At 40.3% G+C, this 24,555-nt stretch overlaps 1 protein-coding gene across 1 annotated transcript in view; it reads right to left on the reverse strand.

Moving 5' to 3' along the window:
- The window catches only part of LOC111971067 (inactive dipeptidyl peptidase 10-like), a 48,394-nt gene extending 27,406 nt beyond the window's left edge, over positions 1–20,988 (reverse strand). The window contains exons 1-3 of the mRNA XM_070445926.1: positions 20,651–20,988; positions 12,529–12,643; positions 12,151–12,246 (exon numbers count right to left, since the gene is read on the reverse strand). Coding sequence (XP_070302027.1) covers positions 12,151–12,246; positions 12,529–12,643; positions 20,651–20,677 — 238 coding nt within the window. The 5' untranslated portion in view covers positions 20,678–20,988. The remainder of the gene's footprint in view (positions 1–12,150; positions 12,247–12,528; positions 12,644–20,650) is intronic.
- Positions 20,989–24,555: the final 3,567 nt, after the last annotated feature.

Consider the following 24,555-nt stretch of genomic DNA (forward strand, 5'->3'; position numbering starts at 1 on the left):
GTTAGGTGATATAAAAAGTGGTTGTCCATAAATATAGAATATGAAGTGGTTGTCCATACATATAGAATATGAAGTGGCTGTCCATAAATATAGAATATGAAGTGGTTGTCCATAAATATAGAATATGAAGTGGTTGTCCCATAAATATAGAATATGAAGTGGTTGTCCATAAATATAGAGATATGAATGGTGGTTGTCCATAAATATAGAATATGAAGTGGTTGTCCATACATATAGAATATGAAGTGGTTGTCCAAACATATAGAATATGAAGTGGTTGTCCATAAATATAGAATATGAAGTGGTTGTCCATACATATAGAATATGAAGTGGTTGTCCATAAATATAGAATATGAAGTGGTTGTCCAATAATATAGAATATGAAGTGGTTGTCCAATATAGAATGAAGTGGTTGTCCATAAATATAGAATATGAAGTGGTTGTCCATAAATATAGAATATGAAGTGGTTGTCCCATACATATAGAATATGAAGTGGTTGTCCATAAATATAGAATATGAAGTGGTTGTTCCATAAATATAGAATATGAAAGTGGTTGTTCATAAAATTATAGAATATATGAAGTGGTTGTCCATAAATATAGAATATGAAGTGGTTGTCCATATATAGAAATAGAAGTGGTTGTCCATACAATATAGAATATGAAGTGGTTGTCCATAAATAAATATAAAGTGGTTGTCCATAAATATAGAATATGAGTGGTTGTCCATAAATATAGAATATGAAGTGGTTGTCCATACATATAGAATATGAAGTGGTTGTCCATAAATATAGAATATGAAGTGGTTGTCCATAAATATGAAATATGAAGTGGTTGTCCATACATATAGAATATGTAGTGGCTGTCCATAAATATAGAATATTAAGTGGTTGTCCATAAATATAGAATATGAAGTGGTTGTCCATACATATAGAATATGAAGTGGCTGTCCATAAATATAGAATATGAAGTGGTTGTCCATAAATATAAGAATATGAAGTGGCTGTCCATAAATATAAGAATATGAAGTGGTTGTCCATACATATAGAATATGAAGTGGCTGTCCATAAAATATAGAATATGAAGTGGCTGTCCAATAAATATAGAATATGAAGGTGGTTGTCCATAAATATAAAAATATGAAGTGGTTGTCCATACATATAGAATATGAAGTGGTTGTCCATACATTATAGAATATGAAGTGGTTGTCCATACATAGAATATGAAGTGGCTGTCCATAAATATAGAATATGAAGTGGCTGTCCATAAATATAGAATATGAAGTGGTTGTCATAACATATAGAATATGAAGTGGCTGTCCATAAATATAGAATATGAAGTGGCTGTCCATAAATATAGAATATGAAGTGGCTGTCCATAAAATAGAATATGAAGTGGTTTGTCCATACATATAGAATATGAAGTGGTTGTCCATACATAGAATATGAAGTGGCTGTCCATAAATATAGAATATGAAGTGGCTGTCCATAAATATAGAATATGAAGTGGTTGTCCATAAATATAGAATATGAAGTGGTTTGTCCATAAATTAGAATATGAAGTGGCTGTCCATAAATATAGAATATGAAGTGGTTGTCCATAAATATAGAATATGAAGTGGTTGTTCCATAAATATAGAATATGAAAGTGGTTGTCCATAAGTATAGAATATGAAGTGGTTGTCCATAAATAAGAATATGAAGTGGTTGTCCATACATATAGAATAGAGTGGTTGTCCATAAATATAGAATATGAAGTGGTTGTCCATAAATATAGAATATGAAATGGTTTGTCCATAAATATAGAATATGAAGTGGTTGTCCATAAATATAGAATATGAAGTGGTTGTCCATTAATATAGAATATGAAGTGGTTGTCCATACATATAGAAATATGAAGTGGTTGTCCATACATATAGAATATGAAGTGGTTGTCCATACATATAGAATATGAAGTGTTGTTCCATAATATAGAATATGAAGTGTTGTCCATAAATATAGAATATGAAGTGGTTGTCCATACATATAGAATATGAAGTGGTTGTCGATACATATAGAATATGAAGTGGTTGTCCATTAATAATAGAATATGAAGTGGTTGTCCATAAATATAGAATATGAAGTGGTTGTCCATAAATATAGAATATGAAGTGGTTTGTCCATACATATAGAATATGAAGTGGTTGTCCATACATATAGAATAGAAGTGGTTGTCCATACATATGGAATATGAAGTGGTTGTCCATTAAATATAGAATATGAAGTGTTGTCTAAATATAGAATATGAAGTGGTTTCCATACATATAGAATATGAAGTGGTTGTCCATACATATAGAATATGAAGTGGTTGTCCATACATATAGAATATGAAGTGGTTGTCCATAAATATAGAATATGAAGTGGTTGTCCATACATAAAAATATGAAGTGGTTGTCCATAATATAGAATATGAAGTGGTTGTCCATCATATAGAATATGAAGTGGTTGTCCATAAATATAGAATAATGAATGGTTGTCCATAAATAGATATGAAGTGGTTGTCCATAAATATAGAATATGAAGTGGTTGTCCATACATATAGAATATGAAGTGGTTGTCCATACATAGAATATGAAGTGGCTGTCCATAAATATAGAATATGAGTGGTTGTCCATAAATATAGAATATGAAGTGGTTGTCCATACATATAGAATATGAAGTGGTTGTCCATAAATAATAGAATATGAAGTGGTTGTCCATAAAATATGAATATGAAGTGGTTGTCCATAAATATGAATATGAAGTGGTTGTCCATAATATAGAATATGATGGTTGTCCATAAATATAGAATATGAAGTGGTTGTCCTTAAATATAGAATATGAAGTGGTTGTCCATAAATATAGAATATGAAGTGGTTGTCCATAAATATAGAATATGAAAGTGGTTGTCCTTAAATATAGAATATGAAGTGGTTGTCCATAAATATAGAATATGAAGTGGTTTGTCCATACATATAGAATATGAAGTGGTTGTCCATAAATAGAATATGAAGTGGTTGTCCATAATATAGAATATGAAGTGGTTCTCCATAAATATAGATATGAAGTGGTTGTCCATTAAATATAGAAATGAAGTGGTTCTCCATAAATATAGAATATGAAGTGGTTGTCCATAAATATAGAATATGAAGTGGTTCTCCAAAATAATAGAATATGAAGTGGTTGTCCATAATATAGAATATGAAATGGTGTCCATAAATATAGAATATGAAGTGGTTGTCCATAAATATAGAATATGAAGTGGTTGTCCATAAATATAGAATATGAGTGGTGTCTTAAATATAGAATATGAAGTTGGTTGTCCATAAATATAGAATATGAAGTGGTTGGTCCATAAAATATAGAATATGAAGTGGTTGTCCATAATATAGAATATGAAGTGGTTGTCCATAAATATAGAATAATGAAGTGGTTGTCCTTAAATATAGAATATGAAGTGGTTGTCCTTAATATAGATATATGAAGTGTATATTATAGATATACCCTGGGGGATGTCATGAGTGATTCAACATAGTATCAACTTCATCACCACAGTCATACCCTATTAGCTTGTCCATACACATGTCCAGCATGATCACGACTACCAACATATGTGATTCCATAACCTCTGACATGTCCTTGTAATAATTCATTATTCATGTCCACCTCTGTATTCATATATATTTTCATGTCCATGTTTTTGGTGACTGATACAGTTTTTTCTATTAATCATGTTAGTAGTATCTCAAATTGGAAGACGTATTTTTAGCAGTCGCTTTTATCCAAAGTGCCTACATTTTCTCATGGGTGGCCCCAGCAGAATCTAACCCATAATTCTGATGTTGCTAGTGTCATACTCTTATCAACTGAGCCCACACAGGACCACAACACTAATTTTACTGATTATGGTCTACATAGATCGTGGTTGAATGTCATGTGAGGAAGGCTATTTAAATATTATAATTGCCTAGCCTTGTGGACATAGGAGGAATTTTCATTAACTGAATATAAATATATTTCGAATGACGTCACCGAGGCAGAGACGGCAGTGGCAAAGCGAGCGGGCTGTTTAAAGGTTATAGTGCCACGAGCTCCAGCTAGATAGTGTGACTCACACATAGGCTACAGGCTTCGAACTGGGCTTGTTGGTTGTCTTATTCCTAGTTCTCCTAAAATCAAAAGTATTGCTAAATGGTCTGTAGTTGGCCAGGGTTTCTCAAACTCGTTCCTGGGGCCCTCCCTGGGCGCACATTTCGTTTTTTTGCCCTAGCACTACACAGCTGATTCAAATAGCCAACTCATCATGAAGCTTTAATTACTGAATCAGCTGTGGTAGTGCTAGGGCAAAAAAAACTATAAATGTGCACCCCATGGAGGGCCCCTGGACCGACTTTGGGGAAACCCTGTTAGTAGGCTACCCCTTTTCAACACTACTGAGCCAGTCAAGCTGTACTGCACCGGCCTGGTTACACATCCACCATAGTTGCTGGAATATCATCATAGTTTACTCTGTATTATCAATGTCAAAAGTAACGAGTTGAGGTGTCATTCAAATATTCCAATTGTGTTGGACCAGTGAAGCATGTAGCTTCCTACTCCTCTCCGTCAACCTCCCAATGATCAGTTAGACATGTACATCCTCCGAGTTTTAGGAACCATCCGAGGAACCGCCCTCGGAAAGAATTCATGCTTTGGCATGTTTTTGGTAAGATGTTTCGTGTGAAATCACAAAGGTGTATTTACAACAGTAAGCTAACGTTCTAACGTTGCAACGTCCGAGTCATTTCGCACATTTGGCCTGTTGCTAGGTGGCTTTGTAGATTTGATGAATTTTTTCCATTGTTATTTTTTTATTATTTGAGGAAACTCAGTTCTATAATACACTTGTCAAAAAAAATTAAGGGAACACTTAACAACACAAATGTAACTCAAAGTCAATCACACTTCATGTGAAATCAAACTGTCCACTTAAGGAAAGCAAGCACTGATTGGACAATAATTTCACATGCTGTTGTGCCAAATGAATACGACAAAAGGTGGAAATTATAGCAAATGTAGCAGACACCCCAATAAAGGCAGGACTTCTGCAGGTGGTGACCACAGCACCACTTCTCAGTTCCTATGCTTCCTGGCTGATGTTTTGGTCACTGTTTTGAATGCTGGCGGTCGCTTTCACTCTAGTGAGTAAGCATGAGACGAGTCTAACAACCCACTACAAAGTGGCTCAGGTAGTGCAGCTCAATCCAGGATGGCCACATTCATGCGAGCTGTGGCCAGAAGGGTTTGCTCGTGTCTGTCAGCGATAGTGTCCAGAGCATGGAGGCCCTTTACCCAGGAGACAGGCCAGTACCTACCTCAGGAGACGTGGAGGAGGCCGTAGGAGGGAACACAACCCAGCAGCAGGACCGCTTTACCCGCTCCGCCTTGAGCAGAGGAGCACTGCCAGAGCCCTGCAAAATGACCTCCAGCAGGCCCAAAATCGCTGCATGCTGTCAAGCATAGGTCTCACAGGCTCTGAGGATCTTCATCTCGGTACCTGATTGGCAGTCAGGCTAAAACTCTGGCGAGCAACATGGAGGGCGGTTGCGGTCCCCCAAAAGAAAATGCCACCCCACACCGACTGAACCCACCGCCAAACGGGTCATGCTTGGAAGGATGTTTGCAGGCAGGCAGAACGTTCTCCACGGCGTCTCCAGACTCTGTCACGTCTGTCACATGTGCTTCATGTGCTCAGGTGAACCTTCTTTCAACCTGTGAAAGAGCACAGGCGCCAAGTGGCAGAATTTGCCAATCTTGGTGCTTCTCTGGCAAATACCAAACGTCCTGCACGGATGTTGTGGCTGTAGCACAACCCCACTCTGTGGCGTCAGGGCCCTCATACCACCCTCATGGAGTCTACGTTTCTGAACCGGTTTTGAGCAGACTCACATGCAACATTTGTGGCCTGCTGGAGTCATTTGCAGGGCTCTGGCATGCTCCTCCTGCTCAAAGGCGGAGGTAGCCGGGTCACTGCTGCTGGTTGCCTCCTAACGCCATCCTCCAACTCTCCTGATGTATGGCCTGTCCCTGGTAGCGCCTCATGCTCCTGGACACTACGCTGACAGACACAGCAAACCTTCTTGCCACAAGCTCGCATTGATGTGCCATCCTGGACGAGCTGCACTACCTGAGCCACTTGTGTGGGTTTGTAGACTCCGTCCTCATGCTACCACTAGAGTGAGAGCACCGCCAGCCATTCAAAAGTGACAAAAACATCAGCCAGGAAGCATAGCAACTGAGAAGTGGTCTGTTGGTCACCACCTGCAGAATCACTCCCTTTATTGGGGGTGTTCTTGCTAATTGCTATAATTTCCACCTTTTGTCTAATTCATTTGGTACAACAGCATGGTGAAATTTAATTGTCACTCAAGTGTTGCTTCCTAAGTGGATCAGTTTGATTTCACCAGAAGTGTGATTTGACTTGGAGTTACATTGTGTTGTTTAAGTGTTCCCTTTATTTTTTGAGCAGTGTATATAACATAATATATGCTGACGCAACCGTTTTACACTCGTTCTGCATTATTTAGCAATTTAGCCCAGTTACGTAGCTGCATTTAAGATCACATTTTTACTCAGAGCAAACTGCCCGAGGCCAACACTGTTGAATTGGGAGCCCATCTCCTAAAGATAGATAGTGAGAATTTGTAATGCAGAACAAAAGAAAGCCATTGCAATAATGTGGGGCTGGCTGGCTGGCTGACTGCAGTCAAAAAGGTTTGCTCAGTAGAAATGATGAGAGATGAGAGGCATCTTAACATGAACTGCTGAAAATGAAATGCCTTCTCCTCTCTCTTGGGGTCCTGAAATGGATATTGATAAGTGGTTATACAATGGTCAGAATGTGTAGGCCTATTTTTTTTCATTCTTATACTAAAATGTGGTTTTAAGGAACATTTACAACACCTTTTTCTTTTATCATTTTACAGATTCAGAGGTTTTGTACAGGAACCGAGACGGCCACGTCATAAGTTCAACTTTGCTTTAAAACGAAACAGAAATGATCCTGAGAAATATCAACGTTTTAAGTAGCTTTGCCACCTATGGTCCCCCCTCTAACCCTCAATTGACCGATCAGCATTCATAAAACAGTAACCATATTGGACCCATCAGCATTCATACCACAAAATACTATATTGACCCTATCAGCATTCATAACACAGTACCATATTGACCCATATCATTCATAACAACAGTAAGACATTTGACCCATCATCATTCATAAACAGTACTATATTGACCCATCAGCATTCATAAACACAGTACCAAATATTGAACCCATCAGCATTCATAACAAGTAAGATATTGAACCCATCAAACATTCATAACACAGTAAGATATTGACGCCATCAACATTTCATAACACAATACCATATTGATCCATCAGCATTCATAACAGCAGTAACCCATATTGACCCATCAGCATTCCTACACAGTACCTATTGACCTATCAGTATTCATAAACACAATACATATTGGAACCTATAGCATTCATAACAACAGTACTATATTGACCCATCACATTCCATAACACAGTACCATATTGATCCATCAACATTCAATAACACCAGACCATATTGACGCCATCAGCATATTCATAAACAGTACCCTAATTGATCCATCAGCATTCATAAACAAACAATACCCATAGTTTACCATCAATCCCACCCCCCACCGGCATTCATAACACAGTACATATTGATCTATCAGCATTCAATAACACAGTACCATATTGACCCATCAGCATTCCTAACACAGTAACCAATTTGACCGATCAGCATTCATAACACAGTACCATATTGACCCATCAGCATTCATAACACAATACCATATTGAACCCATCAGCATTCATAAACAGTACAATATTGACGCCATCAAGCAATTCATAACACTGTACCATATTGATCCATCACATTCATAACACAGTACAATATTGATCCATCAGCATTCATAACACAGTAACATATTGACCCATCAACATTCATAACACAGTACAATATTGGAATCCAGCAGCATTCCATACACAGTACAATATTGATCTATCAGCTTCATAACACAGTACAATATTGACACCCATGCATCAATTCCAATAACACAGTACCAATATTGACACCATCATCATTCATATAACACAGTTACAATATGACGCATCATCATTCATAACACAGTAACATATTGACGCCATCAGCATTCATAACACAGTACAACATATTACCCATCAGCATTCATAACACAGTACCATATTGTCCATCAACATTCAAACACAGGTACAATAATTGATCGCATCGCTTCCATAACAGCAGTATACATATTGACCCATCAACATTCATAACAGCAGTACAATATTGATCCATCAGCATTCATAACACAGTACAATATTTGAATTAATCAGCATTCATAACAACAGTACAATATTGACCGCATTGCATGCATTCATACACAGTACCAATATTGACCATCATAATTCATAAGCACATACAAATATTGACGCGCATATCATTCATAAACCACAGTACGCATATTGACCTGATCAACATTCATAAACAGTAGCAATATTACCCATCATGCATTCATAACACAAGTAACAAAATATTGACCCATCATCTTCATAACACTGTACCATATTGCATAGAAATTCAAAGCTGAGCCATTGTCATTAATTTGCCTCCTGTAGCAAATTGTTGATAAATCAAATTAAATATTGAAAGGTGTGGGCTAGCGGAGAAAAATATGGCATCCGACTGCTACAAGGCACTGGCAAAGTTCCAGGGGATGAAGGATGAGGGGACGTGTGGTTGTGGAGGAAACATTGCGGTGGAACGTGGTCTGAGCAGGTGTGAATGTCATTGATGTTTAAATGAAAATGTATGTCTGTCTGTGTATTGTCATTTGTTTATGTATGGTTGTTACATTGTTGAGAAAAAGGATATAATCGTAAAAACAAAAAAAAAGACCTGATCTGACAGGTCCATGTTTTATGTGTTTGCATAAGGCTAAGCGGGCTTTTGACTGTCATGTGCCAGGCTTGCTTTTTGACATTTTAATAATCTAACTGAGCGGAAAGAGGGCACCATTAATCCCTGATTAATGTTTAGCATGCTAGTACAATTTGGGTGGGAAAGGTCATATGCCTGTATTGTAATAGCACGGTGGCCCTAAAGGGGCAAATAGTACAGTATACAGGCTGTTGTATTGGTTTACATCAAAATGAATTATTTCTTAGATCTTACAGTGGCATTTGGTTAAGTTTTTTCAAGACCCCGCTTCCCCTTTTCACATTTTGTTACGTTATAGGCCTTATTCTAAAATTGAATTAAATAGCTTTTCCTCCAATAACTCTACACACAATACCCCATAATGACAAAGCAAAAAACTTGATTTTTTTTTGGGGGGGGGGATGAATTAAAATTAAAAAAAGCAGAAATACCTTATTCTACATAAGTAATTCAGACCCTTTGCTTTGAGCTTGAAATTGAGCTCAAGGTGCACCCTGTTTCCATTGATCATCCTTGAGATGTTTCTACAACTTGATTGGAGGGGTAAACAGAGTGTGTATGGTGTTCACATTTCAGAGGCTATATTTAGTATGAACATCGTGTCGTCTTCCCTGATTAAAACACGTGTTCTGACTAATATGTTGTGTGAAAATGTAGGGTTAGTTCTCATTTACATAAGTCACATATACAGTACATCCCACTGGCCAGAACAAACAGTTGTTTATCCTTCCCCAGTCTGTCGAGAATGATATACACCACGTACAATATATTCAGGAAATCGATAAATAAGGTATATAGTTTGAGTGGTTACACAAATTAATTGTATGATATTTAAATGAATTGTTGGGATGCAGGCTGTTTGGAAGTTCATGTAGTGTATGCACTAGAAAATAACAAGGGCCATACGCAATATCATGATCAGCAAGAGTGTGTTTACTATTACAACATTATTTACGGCATGTGAAATTAACACTAATTGATACTTTTTGGTACTTATGTTTAAAAAATATAATAATAATAATGAACTAGAACCGACAACGTGATACACAGTTAGTGCTGATCATTTCAAGGTGATAAAAAAAGACAATTCAGTTAACATGTATGCGACTGTGAACACTAGTTTTCTAATGGTAATAGTCTAAACCTGAGCAGCTTTTCTAAGGGGCTGTGTCTACTTAGGAACAGTCTGATCGTGTTGCAGCATAGCACGCTAGCAGCAGGCAGACAGGGAGCGCTCACCAAGATAATCCCCCCAAATGTAATGAGGTCCTAGCAGGAACTGTCTCTGCAGCTGTGCCATGGCAGACCACTGCCCTTCACCAACGCATCACTGTCTGTCTGTCTGCCTGTCTTTCTGCCTGTCTGTCTTCATACCACCTGATGGCTTGGCTCTAATCTCACCAATATTTACCACTATAACGTAATGTCAGCTAACATGAGAGAGGTAGTGATGAAAACACTGGTCATTATATTTCTTACAGTGTTTTATGGGGAGGCAGCAAAGTTTTATTGCTGTGTCCTACAGAAGGAGAAACGTCAGCGTGAGCGGACGAGGGAGCGGACGATATGGCTTGATCCATCACGGAAGGCGTTGTGAAAAACGACGGGAGGCCCATAAGAGTTAATGCAGTCCATCAGGTCAACACAGTGTGCGAGAAGGCATCACACTCCAATCCCCATAATGAGAATCAACAGGCGACTGAAAAAGTCATTTGTATTTGCTACCCTTGGATGGAAAAGCTCTCCGCAGGCTTCCAGGCCTCAATTTCATACGCAGGCTGGAAGAGATTCCGCTCGCTGTGGCCAAGACGAGCGAAGAAGAACCACACCAGCTCAGACAATAGAACAGACACCAGCGCTGCCACCCCAAACGATTCTCTCACACTATTATGAAACCTGCTAGGTTTTGGAGAAAGGGGTGTTGTTCTAGATACGGGGCTGGGAGATTTGACCTGAGAGTATATCCCAGAAGGGCTCCCAGTGATGGCTTGAGATAGAGTCAACCCTGTTTTGGCAAACCGGACAGAATAGGGGCATGACTGGGAGGCCATCTGTTTTACTGAGACTGGTCAGGAGGTGTTGCTCCCATGCCAAACTCTCAGCTGTCATTATAGCTCAAGATGAGATGAAAGCTTGAGCTATCATACTCCCATGCTTGAGTTGAGAGGTTCAGAATGCTCTGCTTGTGAGTGAAACAAAGTTTAAAATGTATAACAACAAACAAACAAATATCTATGATTTAATCGTTTATGAGAAGTACTTTGGATTGTAGGATCATGTCAAGAGAATAGAATCTCTGTATAGAATCACCCTTTCTCTTATAATAGTAGCCTCCTGGCCACACCCTTTCTCTTATAATAGTAGCCTCCTGGCCACACCCTTTCTCTTATAATAGTAGCCCTCCTGGCACACCCTTTCTCTTCTATAATAGTAGCCTCCTGGCCACACCCTTTCTCTATAAATATTTAAGCCTCCTGGCCACACCCTTCTCTTATAATAGTAGCCTCCTGGCCAGACCCCTTTCTCTTATAATAGTAGCCTCCCTGCCCACACCCTTTCTCTTATAAATGTAGCCTCCTGGCCACACCCTTTCTCTTAAATAGTAGCCTCCTGGCCACAACCCTTTCTCTTATAAAGTAGCCTCCTGGCACAACCCTTTCTCTTATAATAGTAGCCTCCTGGCCACACCCTTTCTCTTATAATAGAAGCCTCCTGACAACCCTTTCTCTTAATAATAGTAGCCTCCTGGCCACACCCTTTCTCTTATAATAGTACCTCCGGCCACACCTTTCTCTTATAATAGTAGCCTCCTGGCCACACCCTTTTCTTATAATAGTAGCCTCCGCTGGCCAACCCTTTCTCTTATAATAGTAGCCTCCTGGACAGACCCTTTCTCTTATAATAGTAGCCTCCTGGCCACACCCTTTCTCTTATAATAGTAGCCTCCATACCCTTTGTGGCACTGCTGAGGGCTTATAATCGGTTGCTTTTGGGGAAATCCAACCTTTTCATGTGAGACTCCATCAGATTGAGAGTATAGGGATCAGTCTAAASGCTTCGTTAGAACAGGAATGTTAGACGGTTATCCTGAAAGTACTTACCACTTATCCACCTGGCCTCAGGATCGTGCACAGAGAACTCTGGTTTAAACAGGTCCAGCACAGTAAGTCTGGAGTTAGCCACACCAGGAAGTTCCACTGCAAACAGGATATCAGTGTTAGGCCAGTTATCAAAATACGGATATTACAGCCTGATAAGGATAAAATCACACAGGAAAATAATTGATATTCATACACACATAACAACAGTCAATATTACACTGATCATAAAACTGTTTTGAAAAACTCAGGGCTCTGACATAACCTGACCAGGAAAAATTCTGGTTCTTATATTTTGTTAGTTAGAATACAGGGCTACAGTAACTATGACTCTACAAATAAACTCCATGAGGTCTCGTGGTCCCCTGGTGGGTACACTACCTGGTGTGAGAACAAAGACAGACATGGTGATGAGGGAGCAAACTGCCACTATGACCAGCAGGGAGATGGCTATTCCTTTGTAGTTCCTTGATTCGGGGCTTACTTGCACAAAGTCCTGGAAAAAACACACAAAGCAAACTGAGAACACTCTTCAAGTAAATATTGTACTGTAATGATTACTACCAGACATAAACATGTTCGGTAGTAGAGGCCCCTATGAAAAATAGAGGCTCCTATGGAATGAGGAAATACGGTGTTCATATGCACTTGTGGATTGTCAATTAAACAGTGTTGCAAGATTCTAATTCTAAATTGTAATAAAGTGGAGTCCACTTTTGGTGTCAGCAATGGGAACCAACCCCACAACTTCCTACAATATAATCCCTAATATAATTACAGTACCAGTCAGTCACTGCAAGCTCATGGTTTAATTAAATGGGATCACACTGCTGTCTATGGACATGTCTTTGTCTCAAAGCATTAGGTGTCCACCCTTTCATAATGATCATTCTGAATAGGTCAAAGTGAATAGGTGTATGTCTAGCAATTTTTTTGACTGGCCAGAGCTGACATGATTAGAGCTGAGAGGTGTATAGATGGGTGTTACAGTACACCACCTAGCCTTCCTTTCGCAGTAGAAAAGGGACGTAGGGAGGGCAGAGAGTGGGCAGAGAGTGGTGGAAACACAAACTATTGATTGCTCTCAAGAAGCTATCTCCAGAGAGAACACTCCCTGAGACCTTCAAATGTCCCTTTCATTTCTCCTCTAAAACACTGAGTCATAGCCACTGAGTCATAGAGTTTTATCACGGCGTGTTGCATCTATTTTTGGTATGTCTATAGTCTATACATAAATAAATTACGTCAATTTAATCTAATGTTGGTAAGCGGTTGGTTGCATTGATTTGGGTGAGAATGCAGAATTACAACTGTAAAAGCACACCYGATTTACATGGTTGGTTCACAGCCTGTAACCTATGCCCAGTTAATGTAATATGTATAACAACTATAAAACCAAACATATTTTTGGTAAATCCGCTCATACTGTAGGTGGTTTTTTCATCATTTGCTAGTTTGTCATGCGTAGGTTATAACAATTCAATACAGAAAATATTTTGGACGGCAACATCCGGCCAATCATGTTTCCAACCTGTTACATTTAGGAAACAAGACCATAAATCAGAAATATGCAAATAGACAACAAAGGATGCAAAACAGACAGGCAGTCCAGCGCAAGGTAATCAACATCGTAAGAATCACCTGTAATGTGAGACACTGCTGGGCAGACAAACAAACTAACGAGGTCATGTTCCCGCCAACTGTGGCGTTACATTCATCTTTTGATTAGCACTTAGAAGCATGAGTCATGGCTCTGCGAATCTGAACTTGTTCGTCTAGCCTACTGTGGAGAGCCTACTGTGGAGAGCCTACTGTGGAGAGCCTACTGTGGAGAGCCTACTGTGGAGAGCCTACTGTGGAGAGCCTACTTGTGGAGAGCCTTTACTTGTGGAGAGCCTACTGTGGAGAGCCTACTGTGGAGAGCCTACTGTGGAGAGCCTACTGTGGAGAGCCTACTGTGGAGAGCCTACTGTGATCTCCCAAGAAACCAGTTAAGGAGAACATTGTTTTCACCAGGATCAGAAACTTACTAGCCTGGATGTAATGTGAATTGCTCTGCTTCACTTCACAAAATGTAAATAGATCAATTCAGTCTGGATCCAGGCTAGAAAGTACACCTGTAGATACAGTTGAAGTCGGAAGTCGGTTTACATACACCAAATACATTTCAACTCAGTTTTTCACAATTCCTGACATTTAATCCTAGTAAAAATCCCGGTTTAAGGTCAGTTAGGATCACCACTTTATTTTAAGAATGTGAAATATCAGAATAATAGTAGAGAGAATGATTTATTTCAGCTTTTATTTCTTTCATCACATTCCCAGTGGGTCAGTTTACATACACTCAATTAGTATTTGGTAGCATTGCCTTTACATTGTTTAACTTGGGTCAAACGCTTCGGGTAGCCTTCCACAAGCTTCCCACAATAAGTTGGGTGAATTTTGGCCCATTCCTCCTGACAGAGCTGGTGTAACTGAGTCAGGTACGTAGGCCTCCTTGCTCGCACACACTTTTTCAGTTCTGCCCACACATTCTCTATAGGATTGAGGTCAGGGCTTTGTGATGGCCACTCCAATACCTTGACTTTGTTGGCCTTAAGCCATTTTGCCACAACTTTGGAAGTATACTTGGGGTCATTGTCCATTTGGAAGACCCATTTGCGACCAAGTTTTAACATCCTGACTGATGTCTTGAGATGTTGCGTCAATATATCCACATAATTTTCCTGCCTCATGATGCCATCTATTTTGTTTAGTGCACCCTTCCCTCCTGCAGCAAAGCACCACCACAACATGATGCTGTCATCCCCGTGCTTCACGGTTGGGATGGTGTTCTTTGGCTTGTAAGCCTTCCCCTTTTTCCTCCAAACATAATGAGTGTCATTATGGCCAAACAGTTCTATTTTTGTTTCATCAGACCAGAGGACATTTCTCCAAAAAGTACAATCTTTGGCCCAATGTGCAGTTGCAAACCGTAGTCTGGCTTTTTTATAGCGGTTTTGGAGCAGTGGCTTCTTCCTTGCTGAGCGGKCTTTCAGGTTGTGCTGATATAGGACTCGTTTTACTGTGGATATAGATACTTTTGTACCTGTTTCCTCCAGCATCTTCACAAGGCCCTTTGCTGTTGTTCTGGGATTGATTTGCACTTTTCGCACCAAAGTACGTTCAACTCTAGGAGACAGAACGCGTCTCCTTCCTGAGCGGTATGACGACTGTGTGGTCCCATGGTGTTTATACTTGCGTACTATTGTTTGTACAGATGAACGTGGTACCTTCAGGCGTTTGGAAATCGCTCCCAAGGACGAACCAGACTTGTGGAGGTCTACAATTTTTTTCTGAGGTCTTGGCTGATTTCTTTTGATTTTCCCACGATGTCAAGCAAAGAGGCACTGAGTTTGAAGGTAGGCCTTGAATACATCCACAGGTACACCTCCAATTGACTCAAAATATGTCAATCAGCATATCAGAAGCTTCTAAAGCCATGACATCATTTTCTGGAATTTTACAAGCTTTTTAAAGGCACAGTCAATTTAGTGTATGTAAACTTCTGACCCATTGGAATTGTGAAACAGTGAATTATAAGTGAAATAATCTGTCTGTAAACAATTGTTGGAAAAATTACTTGTGTCATGCACAAAGTAGATGTCCTAACCGACTTGCCAAAACTATAGTTTGTTAATAAGAAATTTGTGGAGTGGTCGAAAAACAAGTTTTAATGACTCCAACCTATGTGTATGTAAACTTCCGACTTCAACTGTGTACAGTGTACAGTACTATATAATTCTGTGCTTGACGTGAGAAATCTACTGTATACAAAACCATGTTTGCACACATCATCCACTAGAATAGCGATTTTTGACAGACCATCTTCTCAAGGCATTGGGATTTAGGAGAGCAGTGAGTATTCTCCCTGCAGTCACTGAGTCTCATTAACTTCCTGACTATGTGCCAGCCACTACAAACAAGTGCAATTAGGGAGAGTGAGGCCCTGCCAAGTCCTTACAGAACACATCACCCTCTTCTTGTTTGTGACCACAGGGCCACCTGTCACTGTCTGGCCCCTAATGACCCCTTTTATGAGTCCCAATTCCTAACAGATATTCATGTAAAGCTCTGGTCCAGGATGTTAGTGAGGCTTGCTAATGCTGAGCCTGTGAAGGAAAACACACTCACACCCAGGACCAGAGCTAATATGAATATAATATTTATAGATACGTGCCAAGTAAATAGATGGGTTTGATCTCCCAAGGCCCCCTACTCAGCCTTAACTCAGTCTAACCTGTCATGAATGTATTGAATCGAACAGGCATGTGGAGTTACCCCTGGGCCGTATACAGTACATACCCATAACTCCCTACTGGGCAGCTTTCAGTGAATTTTGAATTATTTAGAGGTGAGCTGTTGTAGTGGTTTCATTATGAGATCTGTTGGCAGTACATTCAGCGAGCCAGCCTCGCCATACATCAGAGCGGAGCTGTAGACAGGTATAGACTAGTAATGTCTCACTCTCTCCCTCTAGTTCATTGTATTCAGGCCATTGAAAAGAGGACCATGATGTGAGTGCAAAATAGGCAGCCTATAGGGAAGTCAGAGACCTGGCAGTGTGGTGCAAGGACAACAACCTCTCTCTCTCAATGTCAGCAAGACAAAGGAGCTGATCGTGAACTACAGGACACAGAGGGGCGAGCATGCCCCTATTTACATCGACAGGGCTGTAATGGAGCGGGCCGACAGCTTCAAGTTCCTCAGTGTCCACATCACTAAGGAATTAACATGGTCCACACCCACCAACACAGTTGGGAAGAGGGCAGGTCAGCTCTTTCCCCTCAGGAGGCTGAAAAGATTTGCCATCGACCCTCAGATCTTTAAAAAGTTGTACAGCTTCACCATTGAGAGCATCTTGACTGGCTGCATTACCGCTTGGTACGGCAAATGCAAGGCACAAGACCACAAGGCGCTAAAGAGGGTAGTGAGTACAGCCCAGTACATCACTGGGGCCAAGCTCCCTGTCATCCAGGACCCCTTTCAAAAGACTCCAGCCACTCAAGCAGTAGACTGTTCTCTCAGCATAGCAAGCGGTACCAGTGAAGCAAGCCTGTAACCAACAGGACCCTGAACAGCTTCTACTCCCCAAGCCAAAAGACTGATAAAACAAACGGCTACCCAGACTACCTGCATTGACCCTTTTTTACTCTATGCACACACACTGGACTCTACCCACACACTCACACATACTTACACTGACATCCCAACACACACATGCACACACATAGCACACGCACACGCACATGCATACTGACACCACACACCCACGATCACACACACATTCACACTCACCATATGCTGCTGCTACTGTCTATTATCTGTATGATCCTGTTGCCTAGTCACTTTACTCCTACCTAACTGAACATAGATACGAGTGATGGGGGAAAAATATACAGCTACATATCAGGATATAATTTTTTAACATATCGTGTCGTTTTGACAAAATCTGAGTATTGTTTTTGCTGTACCAGCACCAAAACTACAGTATTTTTCCTTCATAGCTTGTTCTCCATCTTCTTTTTAAATTGGGAGCCAATTTGTTTTCAGCACTTTTATTCCAATGACTGATCAACACTTGTTTTCTCGTGGCTCTCTCTTGTCTCTCTGCAGCAGACATATGGTCAGCAACACGTTTGGAACATCAAATGGCAATAAAATCAAAATATTGATTTGTAATATATAGAATCGCAATACATATCATATCGGCACCTAAGTATCGTGATCATATCGTATCGTGAGGTCCCTGACAAATCCCAGCCCTAATAGCTACCTCAATTACCTTGTAACCCTGCACATRGACTCGGTACTGGTACTCCCATGTTACCTGTACCTGTTATTGTTATTCATTATTCACTGTGTATTTATTCCTCGTGTCACTATGTACTTTTTTTCATTACATTTTGTATCATTATCTTAACTCTGCATTGTTGAAAAGGACCCGTAAGCAAGCATTTCACTGTTAGTCTACACCTGTTGTTTARGAAGCATGTGACAAATAAAATATTTATTTGATTTGAAAATAGGCTACCACACTTGCCCTTTAGGATGACCTCCAGCCCATGGGGGGCATTCTCATGTGCATCAGTTAAAATGTGCATCTAGGCCACACACTTACGAGGACGGTCCTATCAATGTCAAGAGTATTCACACAAACAGGTGGTTTAGAGGAGGGGAAAGGGGAGCATTGTCACACACCAACAACCACCACACACACACACACACACACACACACACACACACACACACACACACACACACACACACACACACACACACACACACACACACACACACACACACACACACACACACACACACACACACACACACACACACACACACACACACACACACCACACACACACAGAGAGAGAGAGAGAGGTCACACACACACACACAGAGGGACAGATTTGTTTTCTGCTCCTAATCCAGAGAAGATTTAGAATAAATCATGTTCTTTCCTACTGAGACTACATGTCCGTCAATAGGATTTCCGCTCTACTCACCAGCTGCCTGAGCAGTCACTGCACAGCACTGGGCTTTAAAAGTCCCAGAGTATTTGTTAAACACGTATCGGAGCTATCCTTCTACTTATCAAAGACAGATAAAGCCCAAGCAAGGTGCTGGCCAGACTCTCCTGAAACCGCCAAAAACTATGTTTGCAAACTGGAATCATTAATGAAAACCAGAAAATAATGCCGGTAAGAACTGCAGTCCAGTGGTTTTACATAACATTTTAAAAATCTAGATTAAACAGCAAGAGTTGGCTGAGGAACTCTACTCATCGCAATGTGTTCGGCTAATGAAAGGATTTGTACAACAAACATACCTTGATTGTCAGTTATGTAAGAGATCTCAGAGATTCCCTGATACCGAATGACCATTTGGGCGGTCTTTGGTATCGCTTCGGTTATCATAAGGAAAGCATTTGTCAGTTTGCTGCCAAACATTTTAAACATCATGCCTACATTTGTATACAAAACTGACAATAGTCATTTCCAAAATGTGCAATGAGCTAAATAATTTCCTTTGTCCCTGTAGTTAAAGTTGATCATCTTCATGGATCCCAGAGAGCTGGAGATACCACATGGCGGGGTGGGTCGGACACACACACACACATATTAAGAAATCTCCCTCTACTCAATAGCACTTCCTACTCAGACAACTACAATAATAGGGAGCAGCAGTTAGCCTAGCGGTTAGAGCGTAGAGCCTAGAGCTGGGCGATATGGACAAAAATCCATATTGCAACACATAATTATTGCTAATTTGTGTGGTAATGATAAATAGGTTACATTTATAACATCATTATGCAGCATCCTTTAAAGTATTACTACTGGTTTGATGGTTGTAGCCATTCATTGTCCCATTAACAGCACACATATTAGCAAACGCATTTCATTTCACACTCATATTTCTCTAGTATAGGCTACTTATCATAATGAATGATATCAGTATGGTCCGTGTCGATCATTTTAGGTTTATCATCCCAGCTCTAGTTCGGCCAGTAACCAAAAGGTCGCTAGTTCAAATCCCAAAGCAGACAAGGTGAAAGATCTGCCGATGTGCCCTTGAACAAGGCACTTAACCCTAATTGCTCCAGGGTCGCCGTTGATAATGGCAGACCCTGGCCGTGACCCCACTCTCCAAGGGTGTCTCAGAGTGAGTTAGGCAGGGCGGATATGCAAAAAYAAATGCATGTTCTATTCACACATGTGTATAATGCACACTTGTACATCTGTGAAATAGGACAAATATAAGCACCCACCTAATTATTATTATTGTTATTGTTATTAATAGGAATCACTTTCAAGTAATAAGATCTCACCTTGAAATAAGTGAATTGGCTTGAATCCATGAGAGGTACATATTTGATGTGAATATCAACTAAACTTGTGTTCGATTAAAGCTACACATAACTGAATATGGGGTTTATTAACTGAGGTTGACACATCTGTAATGAGACTAAGTATATGTGGCTCCTAATACATGCATGCTATACTTCTCTGAGAGTTGGCTTAACAGCGTTCATATTGGTTTGAGCATGTGCTGAACTCGAATGGTCGGGACATTGTTATTGCTGTGATAAGACGAGGCAACTTCAGAAACCTATGAAACAGTTCATCTTCGCATTTATGGTGTAGTAGCCAGGGTCGTGATGGAAAGATGTCAATACAAGATGCATCATTCGGAGTCAATTAATAAAACTACCATGAATGGTASGCTAAATCTGAATAAAAATGTCGTCAAAGTGTGCCTATCCGAAGAGATKAATACATCTCACGTCTTTTCAAACAGAACGAATCGCTTGCATTATGGCATCAGTTCTGTTTRGCATGATGACGGATCTGTTGCATCCATCACGCAGTTGACACAGACTCAACTGGAAAATAAGCACTCCATCTCTACACAAATGCAATGCCTCAATCAAAATCAGTATTAGCGTGTACCATCCTACCTCCTCTCCTTCCTTTGAAGCTGTCATTGTGGAATCTTGATTTTCGGACCTCCTCGGTCAGATGGACTCGATAATGTGTGCAATGTATGCACAGACCTTTCGGGGTAGCTGATGTATCTACGTATCAACCCAGAGAATGGCGAGGGGCTTGACACACAACACAATCCAGAAATGTTAACCCAAGTCAAGTAGGGGGCATCACGATTTCAAGAAATCTACCGGAGCTCGCATTTCAAAGAAGCATATATGAAGAAAAGGTAACCCCCCCCTTCCCAGTGTATCAAATATCCCCTATCTCTTTCAAGCAGAGGAAAGCACGCAATATCCCGAGAAAGAAAGTATGTGAGGTGTTTGTTSCTAACGCTGTAAACATCCATGACCACGAGTAGAAATATCCCCCGCTCACACGACAATAAAAGGAACAAACACTCGGCAAAGGGGGCGGGAAAATAATACACTTCGTGTTCATGACAAGAGTTTTCAGAGTACTGGATACAATTAGACTGGCAAGGGGTTCTATCATTAGTGTGATGTGTCTTTTRTTTGTATCATAATACAGTGTAGTGTGAGCGTGAGTTTGAATAAATTCGTCTCGCACTTTGAAGGATACAGCGCTCAATGTGAGCTGTCCATGGTGCTGAAGTTCCAAACTACACTACGGCATTGTGCTTTGAGAGAATGGACAGTCAGTCGTTCCGTTCACTGAAGCAAACAAATCTAACAAACCAGAAATATTACAAGGAAAATTAGATATCACCTACATGGACTTTGAGCAAATAATCTTGCCAGTTTTAAACCAGCGGCCTACAGTGCCTTTCATGCAGAGGCCTCCTGCCCATCAGATTATTTCTGTAAAAAAWATATATATATTATAGAAAAATATTCTATATTTTATTTAAAATAAATTGTTGTTGTTTCTCTGTAGTACTACTAGCTCCTACCAATTTTATGAAGTTGGCTTTACAGTGGCTTGCGAAAGTATTCACCCCCCTTGGCATTTTTCCTATTTTGATGCCTTACAACCTGGAATTAAATATGGATTTTTGGGGGGTTTGTATCATTTGATTTACACAACATGCCTACCACTTTGAAGATGCAAACTATTTTTTATTGTGAAACAAACAAGAAATAAGACAAAAATAACAAAACTATTCACCCCCCCAAAGTCAATACTTTGTAGAGCCATCTTTTACTTTGTAAAGCCATCAATTACAGCTGCAAGTCTCTTGGGGTATGTCTCTATAAGCTTGGCACATCTAGCCACTGGGATGTTTTCCCATTCTTCAAGACAAAACTGCTCCAGTTCCTTCAAGTTGGATGGGTTCTGCTGATGTACAGCAATCTTTAAGTTATACCACAGATTCTCAATTGGATTGAGGTCTGGGCTTTGACTAGGCCATTCCAAGACATTTAAATGTTTTCCCTTAAACCACTCAAGTGTTGCTTTAGCAGTATGCTTAGGGTCACTGTCCTGCTGGAAGGTGAACCTCCGTCCCAGTCTCAAATCTCTGGATGACTGAAACAGGTTTCCCTCAAGAATTTACCTGTATTTAGCGCCATCCATCATTCCTTCAATTCTGAGCAGTTTCCCAGTCCCTGCCGATGAAAAACATCCCCACAGCATGATGTTGTCACCACCATGCTTGGGGAGGGTGTTCTCGGGGTGATTAGAGGTGTTGGGTTTGCACCAGACATAGCATTTTCCTTGATGGCCAAAAAGCTAAATTTTAGTCTCATCTGACCAGATTACCTTCTTCCATATGTTTGGCCTTTTGGCGAACACTAAGTGTGTCTGACTTTTTCTGGTCACTCTTCCGTAAAGCCCAGCTTTGTGGAGTGTCCAGCTTAAAGTCATCCTATGGAGAGATACTCCAATCTCCGCTGTGGAGCTTCGCAGCTCCTTTAGGGTTATCTTTGGTCACTTTATTGCCTCTCTGATTAATGCCCTCCTTGCCTGGTCTGTGAGATTTGGTAGGTTTGTTGTGGTGCCATATTCTTTCAATTTTTTAATAATCGATTTAATGGTGCTCCGTGGGATGTTCAAAGTTTCAGATATTTTTTTATAACCCAACCCTGATCTGTACTTCTCCACAACTTTGTCCCTGACCTGTTTGGAGAGCTCTTTGGTCTTCATGGTGCCTCTTGCTTGGTGGTGCCACTTGCTTAGTTGTGTTGCAGACTCTGGGGCCTTTCAGAACAGGTGTATATATACTGAGATCATGGACACTTAGATTGCACACAGGTGGACTTTATTTAATTAATTATGTGATTTATGAAGGTAATTGGTTGCACCAGATCTTATGTAGGGGCTTCATAGCAAAGGGGGTGAATACCTATGCARGCACGACTTTACTGTCATTTATTTTTTTATTTTTTTATGTAATATATATATTATTTAAATTTCACTTCACCAAATTGGACTATTTTGTGTATGTCCATTACATGAAATTCAAATAAAATCTATTTAAATTACAGGTTGTTATGCAACAAAATTGTAAAAACGCCAAGGGGGATGAATACTTTGCAAGGCACTGTAGCTAGCCCAGATAGGCTCCCAATCTCCCAACCTCATAACTAGGTACCAAGAAGCCATTTCAGGCATCAATCAAGTTAGAGTAGCTAGCTTGTCTAACTATCCTGTTGGCAAGGTTGGTAGACTTTAGATAAGCAAGTCAATTACTAAATGTACTGAATAAGACTCACATTCCTGTTAATCTTMTACCCAGATATTATATTTTGGACATAGAATTAAGCATGATGAGTATGGCTCTAGATTACAYGAAGATGCTGTTTCAGGTGTTTGAAAAATATCCAGCCTGAGTTAATGATGCAGATTGCAGCGTTCCTTTATCTGCTGCACTGCCAAGCAATCATGGTCCACATAGCGGCTCTCAGAATAGCCATCCATCCCCAGTCCTGTTCAAAGACTCTGTGAGTCATACGCGGGCCTGCATATTCTTCACAACATCATTACTCTTCCAAATGAGCGCCATGTCCTGCAAGATTCTATTTGTGATTTACAAATTGGTACAAATTCCCTGCTGCTCACAAACACAGGGCTGAGTTGTCATTGAGTTAGTGTTGAAGGTGTGTGTGGGGTGTGTTTTTGGTATGGTGTGGGTGTGTACCAGAGAGAGAGAAAGAGAGAGAGAGAGAGAGAGAGAGAAATAGAAGAGAGAGAGAGAGAGAGAGAGAGCTGAGTGAGAGAAATACAGTACCTTTGGAAAGTATTCAGACACCTTAAGTTTTTCCACATTTTGTTACGTTACAGCCTTATTCTAAAATGGATTAAATAAAAATATGCCCTCAGCAATCTACACACAATTCCCCATAATGATAACGCGAAAACCGTTTTTTAGCAATTTAGCAACCTGTTTTGAAAGGCACGAAACTATCTATATAAGGTCCTACAGTTGACAGTGCATGTCAGAGCAAAAACCAAGCCATGAGGTCAAAGAAATTGTCCGTAGAGCTCCGAGACAGGATTGTGTCGAGGCACAGATCTGGGGAGAAGGGCCTTGGTCAGGGAGGTGTTCAAGAACCCGATGGTCACTCTAACAGAGCTCTATAGTTCCTCTGTGGAGATGGGAGAACCTTCCAGAAGGACAACCATCTCTGCAGCACTCCACCAATAAGGCCTTTATGGTAGAGGGGCCAGATGGAAGTCACTCCTCAGTAAAAGGCACATGACAGCCCACTTGGAGTTTGCAAAAAGGTGCATAAAGACTCTTAGACCATGAGAAACAAGATTCTTTAGTCTGATGAGACCAATAAATAACTATTTGGCCTGAATGCCAAGCATCATGTCTGGAGGAAACCTGGCACCATCCCTACGGTGAAGCATGGTGGTGGCAGCATCATGCTGTGGGGATGTTTTTCAGCGGCAGGGACTGGGAGACTAGTCA

This window comes from Salvelinus sp. IW2-2015, linkage group LG12 (assembly GCF_002910315.2).
Source record: "Salvelinus sp. IW2-2015 linkage group LG12, ASM291031v2, whole genome shotgun sequence".
NCBI lineage: Eukaryota > Metazoa > Chordata > Actinopteri > Salmoniformes > Salmonidae > Salvelinus > Salvelinus sp. IW2-2015.